Source organism: Xenopus tropicalis, chromosome 3 (genome assembly GCF_000004195.4).
Source record: "Xenopus tropicalis strain Nigerian chromosome 3, UCB_Xtro_10.0, whole genome shotgun sequence".
NCBI classification, from domain to species: Eukaryota; Metazoa; Chordata; class Amphibia; order Anura; family Pipidae; genus Xenopus; species Xenopus tropicalis.
The window spans coordinates 138,820,614-138,832,599 of NC_030679.2; the positions used below are offsets into that span (position 1 = coordinate 138,820,614).

General features: G+C 44.2%; 1 protein-coding gene across 1 annotated transcript; it reads right to left on the reverse strand.

The window, feature by feature from the left end:
- Nucleotides 1–923: 923 nt before the first annotated feature.
- tmed1 (transmembrane p24 trafficking protein 1) lies at nt 924–9,957 on the reverse strand. The gene is given in 4 exon segments (NM_001045798.1): nt 924–3,971; nt 4,116–4,299; nt 4,397–4,494; nt 9,761–9,957. Coding segments are annotated over 4 exon segments (663 nt in total). The 5' UTR covers nt 9,923–9,957; the 3' UTR covers nt 924–3,752.
- Between the last annotated feature and the right edge of the window lie 2,029 nt (nt 9,958–11,986).

The following is an 11,986-nucleotide window of genomic DNA, read 5'->3' on the forward strand; positions in this document are numbered from 1 at the left end:
GGTGCATGTTCCCTAAATAATGTGCATTTATACCCACCCTGTGTTCTTTATAACATGCATATCCTTAGGGCTGAGGGTGCATTAGAACTCACTCCTACAGTTACATTAGGACTGCGTGATTCCCCTCTGCTGGCACAAAGCTGCCATGTTGGTGACCCCCAGGCTGTATAGGAACCCAAACTCACATCAAATACAAGGGTTCCAGTATGTCTCAAAACAGCAACTGGTTCTGCCCGTCCTGTTGTCACCCCTCTGCATACATTATGAACTCTATGGTCTGTTTAAAGGGGAAGTTCTCCTTTACATAGACATATATTAGAGAAGGGTCCAATCCCTGCAGTTTTGCTTTTGCTCATATACTCGTTTGGTGGTGTGCTTGCCGAATAGGCCAATTTTCAAACAATATGGCCGTCGACAGGCTGGGCCTAATAGGAATAATCTGATCATTTGGTCCCTGGGCCAATGATTGGATTGTAATGGGGGCTTATACTAACCCATCAGGAGAGGACCACACCAGCACCCTCTACCCGTGGGATTTCCAAACCCGCCCAATGTACAACCATATATTAGTTGGGCAGCCCACCCAATATAGACCAAGTCTATAAATAATATATATATATATTTATTTAGATTATAGAATGAAGACCAATTGCAAACTGTCCTCTACTGCTAACCCCATACTAAGGGGCTGATCAAAATGAAATTACAGTTCACTGCGGAAAAACTCACCCACTTTCTATTCATTCCTATGGGATTTTTAGGAGCATATTTATCAAACAGTAACTTTCACCCATTGATAAATACCCATAGGAATGAATTAGAAAGTGGGTGAGGTCAAATTTCACATTTTGATAAATCTGCCCCTGAAAGTTGATGTAGCTGTAACCAAACACCTCTGCCAATAAAATGCTCAAACGCACGGATCCAAAAACGTCCATTTATTAAAGACGAATTGTCTAGAAATCTCTCCATTCGGCATCATTCTGTTAATGACATTGATCACATGACGAGGTCACGCAAATATATAAAAACAATTTCCATTTAAAAATCACCAACGTGTGGAAATAGGGGGGGAGGGTTTGTTCTGAGCAACGTGGGGAGGGAGGAGGGGCTAGAGAGGCACGGATATGAAGTCTTATAAAAATATAAAATCCTTTCATAGCAGCAATGTCTGTGTGTCCCACAGAGATATATATTATTCCTGTACCTCGGCGCCCCGCTAATACTGAGCCCTAACTGGCTGTCCCTAATGGAGGGCCACCTTTAGGCTGTATGAACATTTCCAATGTGCCCCCCGACCCCAAACTTTGTCAGGGGGGTGAAACGTAAAGATCCATATGAAAATCTCCCCCTAGGCAGCTTGCACAGCCCCCACACACACACCCCGTATAAAAACAGAAAGTTAACAAAACTGGGGGTTACAATGTAAATCTCACCAGCCAATCAGAGCCTTGAACCCGCCTTCCGTCACAGTTTAACAGCTGCTATTGGCCAGAGCGTGACACCAGCTCTACTTTGTGCTTGAAAAACAGCAGATCTCTTTTATAAACACTGGGCGTATTTGTACCAGGGCTGTAACTCATAGCAACCAATCAGTAATCAGATTTGTTCACCTTTATATTAACTTTTTAGTATTTTGAGACAATTTGCAATTGGTTTTCATCTTTTATTATTTGTGGTTTTTCAGTTATTTAGCATCTATTTGGTTGCTAGACTCTGGTTTACCTTAGCAACCAGGCAGTGTGTTGAATGAGAGGCTGGAATATGAATAGCAGAGGGGACGAGCAGAAAAATATAAAATTAAAAGTAATAATAAAACGTGTAGCCTCACAGAGCAATGGTTTTTGGCTGCCGGGGTCAGTGACCCCCCTATTTGGTAGCTGGAAAGATGTAGCAGAGGAAAAAATCATTTAAAAACTATAAAAAAAATAAATAATAAAGATCAATTGCAATCTTGCTAGGGATGGGCCATTCTATAATATATTGAATATATAATAATATGAAGGTGAACCACCCCCTATAAGCTGGCTGCAGGTACAACAATGAAAGCAAGCATCTGATTGGTCACTATGGGTTTCTGCCCAGGTGCAAATTTACTGGGTGTTTATAAAGGAGGGAGAGAGGAGTAAGGCAGTGCAGACGGGGGGGGGAAACGAGACATTTTGGGGCAATGGAGATTTTGGGCACTTAGGGGGCAGGGCCAAAAACAGCCCCCATTCACCTTTATGCCTTTAGCATCAATTGGCACCTCTTGCACACCATACTGGGCCCCTCCCACATAAATAACACAACCCACAAAATTCACTTGGGAACAGTCCAATCAGAATCTGGCAGGTAATCGGTGAGAATTGCAGCCTACGGGCTCCCAACGCACAATCGCCGTCGTACCAACCCCCGTCCCTAAATTGTGCCTTTGTGTTGCAATCACGGTGCTGCCTGGAAAGGGGTAGTTCTACTTTAACTCTAATGAGACAATTTGCAATTAGTCTTTATTTTTTGTTGTATTCTGGTTATTTAGCTTTTTGTTCGGCAGCTCTTACTTTAGCAAGTATCTGGTTGCTAGGGTCTTTATAATGCTAGCAACCAGGTTGTGGTTTGAATGAGAGACTGGAATATGAGTAGGTGAAGGACTGAATAGGGAAGTAAAGTTGGCCATACACAGGCCGATTGTAGCTGCCGATATGGGTCCCTTAGACCGATTCGCCAGCTTATTGGCCTGTGTATGGGCACTACCGACGGGCCTGCCCGACCGATATCTGGCCTGAAATCGGGCAGGTTAAAAAATGTAGTCGGATCGGGGACCTCGTCGGCTCACTGATGCGGTCCCCAAACCGACGGCGCCTATTACCAGCGTTCTAATTCAATCATTTGGCCCCAGGGCCAAATGCCCAAATTAGCCTGAATTCACCCTACATCCCCCACCTGTAGGTGGGGGATATCGGGAGAAGATCCGCTCGATGGTGACCTCCCAAGCGAGCGGATCTTAACATGTATGGCCACCTTAAGAAATTAAAAGTAACAATAACAATACAATTGTAGCCACACAAAGCAATAGATTTTTTTCTGCCAGGGTCAGCGACCCCCCATCTGAAAACTGGAAAGAGGCAGGAAAGAAAGCAAATAACTAAAAAAAAAAACTATAAAAATATAAATAATGAAAGACCAATGGCAAAGTTGCTAGAAATAGGCCATTATATAACATACTAAAAGTGAACTACCCCTTTAACAGTCTGTGTAGTTACCCTTGCACCAAGTCTATTAGGGAAGGACTCAGTGACCCAGAGCCACTACTGAACCGAGCCGTTCCTGGAAAGCTGTGGCTACAGTCTTTGCCCTTTCAGAGGGCAATATTGTGGGCAGACATGCAGCCATAGGTACCATCTGGTGGCTACAAACCCAGGTGTGATCTCTCCAAGTGTCCTTGTACCCTTCAAGTACGTATATAGTAAGCTCCCCTACTCCACGAGAGGCTTCTGCTGCTAGATGCGTTGGGACTGGGACAGACAGGGCGGCCATATATCTGAGGTGCTTAGGCAAACAGGATAATTACAGGTCGTTATTGCTTTAAGATCTCTGCTACAAGTAAAAATGGATTTCCACCCATTTTGTAAATTTTGTTGTACGGTTCTTCCCATAAAATCATGATCATGGGAGGCATCTCCATCATCCAATGTCCTCAAAGGTAAACGGAAGACGTTCAAGGTGGCGGAAGCGCCAGATATTCCCGCTCCCGCCCGGAGACACCACGAGCATTAAGTCCGGATCTTGCGCTTGTCGTCGAAGAGGCTTTTCAGCATGTACACCTGCAGGAAGGCCACCGTGACCAACACGCCGACGTTGATGGCTGACCAGAAGTTCACTCTCTCGAGGTTGCTGTCCTGGAGGTTCCGATCTCGCGCCTCGAAGGCGCGAAGTACCGTCTGCATTTGGATACTGCGCTCCAGCCTGGACTTCACGCTCTCTATGGACTCCTAGGGCAAGGAGAAGAAAAGGAGAGTAGAACATCATGAGGAGAAGGCAAGCGATATCAGAGCATCGAGGTATAAACGGGGGCATCAATGCACTGACCCCTGCAGTTCACTCAAACTCCAGAAAGCCAATGGGCAGCATCGTACCTTGATGTCCTCCAGCTTTATGTCCAGAAGCTCATCAGGTTCCACGACGTCCGCCCAGCTATCTGGCTCCTCGTCCCCCTGCTGATTGTCGAATATGAGCTCAAAGAAAACCAGTTTCTCTGAGATGGTGCTGAAGGAGTTATCGAAACAGATCATGTAGTCACCAGCCTCGGTCGGCTCCACGCTGCAAAGATACCACGGGAGGAGTCGGTTAGGAACACATACAGTACGTGCAAGCAAAGATATCTATGGAGAAGGCCTTTGTAGGGGCCGCCACTCACGTATGCACGCCGTCCGATCGCCGTCTCTCCATGATAAGCAAGATCCCCGAGGGAGTAGTGACCGAGAAGTCCACATCTAGGCCAGCACCGCCGATCACCTGGCCAGGAAAGGACAGAATTGGATTCAGTACCGACCACACTGGGTCATATTAACAGAAACAGGAAACACAATTCCTTTATAAAGTCTCCCTTCCATAATCGGGAGGGATTGGTCTCTCCGCATGTTTCTTAGGGACACATCAATAGGAGACACACACTTGGCCCTAATGGTGCCTGCCTTAAGCCGGCCATACACGCACCAATATTATTGTATAAATGAATGAGATTTTGTAGGGTTTAGGGCTGAATCGTCAGATAGGGGTAGAATCCCTACTGGTTCTACCTCATATCTGATGATTCACCCCTGGACGTTAGTGGAGAGTACAATCGTAACTGTAACATGTGTTACAAAATGTCGACCTGCAACCCGACCCGGTAATTTACTTCTATTTACAGACCATCGCCGTCCCATCTTAAACATCACAAAGGGGATGGGGCCTATAAATAATGGCTTCCAGAAGCAGAAGCCAATCAATGCAAGGTCCTGGGCTAGGAGAGCGGAAGAAAGAACTCAGCCCAAACCTGGCAATACTATGAGAGTGTATGCCCAAACCCGCCCAACCCATAGGCTTTGGACCGACCCACACATTGCTACTGCTGAACAGTTCCAGAGCCTACAACTTCCACCAGAACCACTTGCCAAGTTGACTCCTCACCTGAACTCACAGCTGACGTCTTGCCCACACAAAGATCAGCCCACCCCCACCAACCTGTTGCCCCCAGTCTGAAGTCTTGGCGCCAACATTCCTTCAGAAACCTATAGGCTGATAATGTAATAAAGAGCACACTGAAACCAGCAGGCAGTGCTGTCAAAGAATAGGGGCCGGCAGGTCCAAAGTTCCCCCTGCTGCTTGCATAACCTACAGGCCACTGGCTGCTGTTAGCTGTATGCACTATGTATATAGTTCTCTGAGGATGAAAAAAATAATAATACATTGTATTGCAACATTAATAAAAGGAATTATATTTATTTTACTTTTCATGGTAGTTTCCCTTTAATCAGCTGAAGAACTCTACACATTTAATAATAGGGACAGGTAGTAAAGTCCATTAAAACTGAATCTGTGTGGGGTATTATACATGGAATTGGCCCTGTATTTATCCTGCTGTGGGTTCTGGGGTATTATACATGGAATTGGCCCTGTATTTATCCTGTTGTGGGTTCTGGGGTATTATACATGGAATTGGCCCTGTATTTATCCTGCTGTGTGTTCTGGGTATTATACATGGAATTGGCACTGTATTTATCCTGCTGTGGGTTCTGGGGTATTATACATGGAATTGGCACTGTATTTATCCTGCTGTGGGTTCTGGGGTATTATACATGGAATTGGCACTGTATTTATCCTGCTGTGGGTTCTGGGGTATTATACATGGAATTGGCCCTGTATTTATCCTGTTGTGGGTTCTGGGGTATTATACATGGAATTGGCCCTGTATTTATCCTGCTGTGTGTTCTGGGTATTATACATGGAATTGGCACTGTATTTATCCTGCTGTGGGTTCTGGGGTGTTATACATGGAATTGGCACTGTATTTATCCTGCTGTGGGTTCTGGGGTATTATACATGGAATTGGCACTGTATTTATCCTGCTGTGGGTTCTGGGGTATTATACATGGAATTGGCACTGTATTTATCCTGCCGTGTGTTCTGGGGTATTATACATGGAATTGGCACTGTATTTATCCTGCCGTGTGTTCTGGGGTATTATACATGGAATTGGCACTGTATTTATCCTGCCGTGTGTTCTGGGGTATTATACATGGAATTGGCACTGTATTTATCCTGCCGTGTGTTCTGGGGTATTATACATGGAATTGGCACTGTATTTATCCTGCCGTGTGTTCTGGGGTATTATACATGGAATTGGCACTGTATTTATCCTGCTGTGGGTTCTAGGGTATTATACATGGAATTGGCACTGTATTTATCCTGCTGTGGGTTCTGGGGTATTATACATGGAATTGGCCCTGTATTTATCCTGCTGTGGGTTCTGGGGTATTATACATGGAATTGGCCCTGTATTTATCCTGCTGTGTGTTCTGGGTATTATACATGGAATTGGCACTGTATTTATCCTGCTGTGGGTTCTGGGGTATTATACATGGAATTGGCACTGTATTTATCCTGCTGTGGGTTCTGGGGTATTATACATGGAATTGGCCCTGTATTTATCCTGCTGTGGGTTCTGGGGTATTATACATGGAATTGGCCCTGTATTTATCCTGCTGTGGGTTCTGGGGTATTATACATGGAATTGGCACTGTATTTATCCTGCTGTGGGTTCTGGGGTATTATACATGGAATTGGCCCTGTATTTATCCTGCTGTGTGTTCTGGGTATTATACATGGAATTGGCACTGTATTTATCCTGCCGTGGGTTCTGGGGTATTATACATGGAATTGGCCCTGTATTTATCCTGCCGTGTGTTCTGGGGTATTATACATGGAATTGGCACTGTATTTATCCTGCCGTGGGTTCTGGGGTATTATACATGGAATTGGCACTGTATTTATCCTGCCGTGGGTTCTGGGGTATTATACATGGAATTGGCCCTGTATTTATCCTGCCGTGGGTTCTGGGGTATTATACATGGAATTGGCCCTGTATTTATCCTGCTGTGGGTTCTGGGGTATTATACATGGAATTGGCACTGTATTTATCCTGCTGTGGGTTCTGGGGTATTATACATGGAATTGGCACTGTATTTATCCTGCTGTGGGTTCTGGGGTATTATACATGGAATTGGCACTGTATTTATCCTGCTGTGGGTTCTGGGGTATTATACATGGAATTGGCACTGTACTTATCCTGCCGTGGGTTCTGGGTATTATACATGGAATTGGCACTGTATTTATCCTGCCGTGGGTTCTGGGTATTATACATGGAATTGGCACTGTATTTATCCTGCCGTGGGTTCTGGGGTATTATACATGGAATTGGCACTGTATTTATCCTGCCTTGGGTTCTGGGTATTATACATGGAATTGGCACTGTATTTATCCTGCCGTGGGTTCTGGGGTATTATACATGGAATTGGCACTGTATTTATCCTGCTGTGGGTTCTGGGGTATTATACATGGAATTGGCACTGTATTTATCCTGCTGTGGGTTCTGGGGTATTATACATGGAATTGGCACTGTATTTATCCTGCTGTGGGTTCTGGGGTATTATACATGGAATTGGCACTGTATTTATCCTGCTGTGGGTTCTGGGTATTATACATGGAATTGGCACTGTATTTATCCTGCCGTGGGTTCTGGGTATTATACATGGAATTGGCACTGTATTTATCCTGCTGTGGGTTCTGGGGTATTATACATGGAATTGGCACTGTATTTATCCTGCTGTGGGTTCTGGGGTATTATACATGGAATTGGCACTGTATTTATCCTGCTGTGGGTTCTGGGGTATTATACATGGAATTGGCAATGTATTTATCCTGCTGTGGGTTCTGGGGTATTATACATGGAATTGGCACTGTACTTATCCTGCCGTGGGTTCTGGGTATTATACATGGAATTGGCACTGTATTTATCCTGCTGTGGGTTCTGGGTATTATACATGGAATTGGCACTGTATTTATCCTGCCGTGGGTTCTGGGGTATTATACATGGAATTGGCACTGTATTTATCCTGCTGTGGGTTCTGGGGTATTATACATGGAATTGGCACTGTATTTATCCTGCTGTGGGTTCTGGGGTATTATACATGGAATTGGCACTGTATTTATCCTGCCGTGGGTTCTGGGGTATTATACATGGAATTGGCACTGTATTTATCCTGCCGTGGGTTCTGGGGTATTATACATGGAATTGGCACTGTATTTATCCTGCTGTGGGTTCTGGGGTATTATACATGGAATTGGCACTGTATTTATCCTGCCGTGGGTTCTGGGGTATTATACATGGAATTGGCACTGTATTTATCCTGCCGTGGGTTCTGGGGTATTATACATGGAATTGGCACTGTATTTATCCTGCTGTGGGTTCTGGGGTATTATACATGGAATTGGCACTGTATTTATCCTGCCGTGGGTTCTGGGTATTATACATGGAATTGGCACTGTATTTATCCTGCCGTGGGTTCTGGGGTATTATACATGGAATTGGCACTGTATTTATCCTGCTGTGGGTTCTGGGGTATTATACATGGAATTGGCACTGTATTTATCCTGCTGTGGGTTCTGGGGTATTATACATGGAATTGGCACTGTATTTATCCTGCTGTGGGTTCTGGGGTATTATACATGGAATTGGCACTGTATTTATCCTGCTGTGGGTTCTGGGGTATTATACATGGAATTGGCACTGTATTTATCCTGCTGTGGGTTCTGGGTATTATACATGGAATTGGCACTGTATTTATCCTGCCGTGGGTTCTGGGTATTATACATGGAATTGGCACTGTATTTATCCTGCTGTGGGTTCTGGGGTATTATACATGGAATTGGCACTGTATTTATCCTGCTGTGGGTTCTGGGGTATTATACATGGAATTGGCACTGTATTTATCCTGCTGTGGGTTCTGGGGTATTATACATGGAATTGGCACTGTATTTATCCTGCTGTGGGTTCTGGGTATTATACATGGAATTGGCACTGTATTTATCCTGCCGTGTGTTCTGGGGTATTATACATGGAATTGGCACTGTATTTATCCTGCTGTGGGTTCTGGGGGTATTATACATGGAATTGGCACTGTATTTATCCTGCCGTGTGTTCTGGGGTATTATACATGGAATTGGCACTGTATTTATCCTGCTGTGGGTTCTGGGGTATTATACATGGAATTGGCACTGTATTTATCCTGCTGTGGGTTCTGGGGTATTATACATGGAATTGGCACTGTATTTATCCTGCTGTGGGTTCTGGGGTATTATACATGGAATTGGCACTGTATTTATCCTGCTGTGGGTTCTGGGGTATTATACATGGAATTGGCACTGTATTTATCCTGCTGTGGGTTCTGGGGTATTATACATGGAATTGGCGCTGTATGGAAAGTATGAAATGAAAGTACTCAGAGAAACTAAAGGGCAACTTGACACCTAGTAATGAATTGTCAGCTTCTGGTGCAGGGACCAATGACTGCTGGTCTACAACTCCCAGAATCCCCAGATGTACTGACAGATTTACTTCCCACCCAAAAATCAACCCAAGGGAAGGACAAGTCACACCTCCCATGATGCCCTGCAGCAGCACTGGGTTTGCAGGTAGGGAGTTGGGGGCTCACTGCTGAAGTTGGGGGAGTTGCCATACCTGGTACTCTATCTCCATACTGCCATTGTACAGCGTGGTCTGGTAGAAACATTCTTGTCTCCCCGCCGGCAGCAGGAAGGTGAGCTCGGTATCCTGAGGCTGGACAGCAACGGCGGCGGCCAGCGGCAGCACAATAAATAAGAAGCTGCTTGACCAAGCCATGGAGGCGGATACGTGACTCCTTCCAGCAGCGACTCCGCTTCCGCAGGCAAGCCTCGCACACTCATTGGCTCCTCCGCATGTCAGTCATTCCAAACTCGCCGCCGCATTGGCTAAAGACGCGACCGTTCGAAAATATTGCGTTTCTCATTGGCTACCTTACTTCTAAGCACCGCCCTTCAGCTTGCCTCCATGTAAGGGCAAGAAGCTGACCTGGCCCAATCATAGTGGCAGCACCTCAGCCGCCTCAGGTTACGGGCAGTGGCGTTAGGGCATGCCTTTACACAATTATCTGTCTGAAATTAAACACTACATAAAGAAAATAACCCCGCCCCCTCAGTTTTAACGGGTCGTGACATTAGTGACGCAACTGAGCGTAATTAAAAATACGTGACTGGGTATTTGTGAGGTAAAATTGCATATATTGGTCCCTGTTTGACCCCCGCCACAATCCTGCTGGCCTCCTATCATTATCCCACAGGGGGGAGGGAATAGCAGGACCTTACTGGAACCCCCAAGAGGTCATTTTTACTGACATCAGAACAAACTTTAAGCTGTGCCAACAAGCGAGCATTGCAGCTTCTCTGCCCATGCATGGGGCCCTCCAACAGGCTTCACTGATCGATATGTGGCCACAAATTGGTCAGCTGTTGATCAGACAGGCTTAATTTTTCAATCTACAGGTATGGGATCTGTTATCCAGAAACCCGATATCCAGAAAGCTCAGAATTACGGAAAGCCTGTCTCCCATAGACTCCATTTTAATCAAATAATTTAGATTTTTAAAATTGATTTCCTATTTCTCTGTAAAAATAAAACAGTACCTGTACTTGATCCCAACTAAGATATAATTACCCCTTATTGGGGGCAGAACAGCCCTATTGGGTTTATTTAATGGTTAAATGATTCCCTTTTCTCTGTAATAATAAAACAGTACCTGTACTTGATCCCAACTAAGATATAATTACCCCTTATTGGGGGCAGAACAGCCCTATTGGGTTTATTTCATGGTTAAATGATTCCCTTTTCTCTGTAATAATAAAACAGTACCTGTACTTGATCCCAACTAAGATATAATTACCCCTTATTGGGGGCAGAACAGCCCTATTGGGTTTATTTCATGGTTAAATGATTCCCTTTTCTCTGTAATAATAAAACAGTACCCGTACTTGATCCCAACTAAGATATAATTACCCCTTATTGGGGCAGAACAGCCCTATTGGGTTTATTTAATGGTTAAATGATTCCCTTTTCTCTGTAATAATAAAACAGTACCTGTACTTGATCCCAACTAAGATATAATTACCCCTTATTGGGGGCAGAACAGCCCTATTGGGTTTATTTCAAGGTTAAATGATTCCCTTTTCTCTGTAATAATAAAACAGTACCTGTACTTGATCCCAACTAAGATATAATTACCCCTTATTGGGGGCAGAACAGCCCTATTGGGTTTATTTCAAGGTTAAATGATTCCCTTTTCTCTGTAATAATAAAACAGTACCTGTACTTGATCCCAACTAAGATATAATTACCCCTTATTGGGGGCAGAACAGCCCTATTGGGTTTATTTAATGGTTAAATGATTCCCTTTTCTCTGTAATAATAAAACAGTACCTGTACTTGATCCCAACTAAGATATAATTACCCCTTATTGGGGCAGAACAGCCCTATTGGGTTTATTTAATGGTTAAATGATCCCCTTTTCTCTGTAATAATAAAACAGTACCTGTACTTGATCCCAACTAAGATATAATTACCCCTTATTGGGGCAGAACAGCCCAATTGGGTTTATTTAATGGTTAAATGATTCCCTTTTCTCTGTAATAATAAAACAGTACCTGTACTTGATCCCAACTAAGATATAATTACCCCTTATTGGGGCAGAACAGCCCTATTGGGTTTATTTAATGGTTAAATGATTCCCTTTTCTCTGTAATAATAAAACAGTACCTGTACTTGATCCCAACTAAGATATAATTACCCCTTATTGGGGGCAGAACAGCCCTATTGTGTTTATTTCATGGTTAAATGATTCCCTTTTCTCTGTAATAATAAAACAGTACTTGT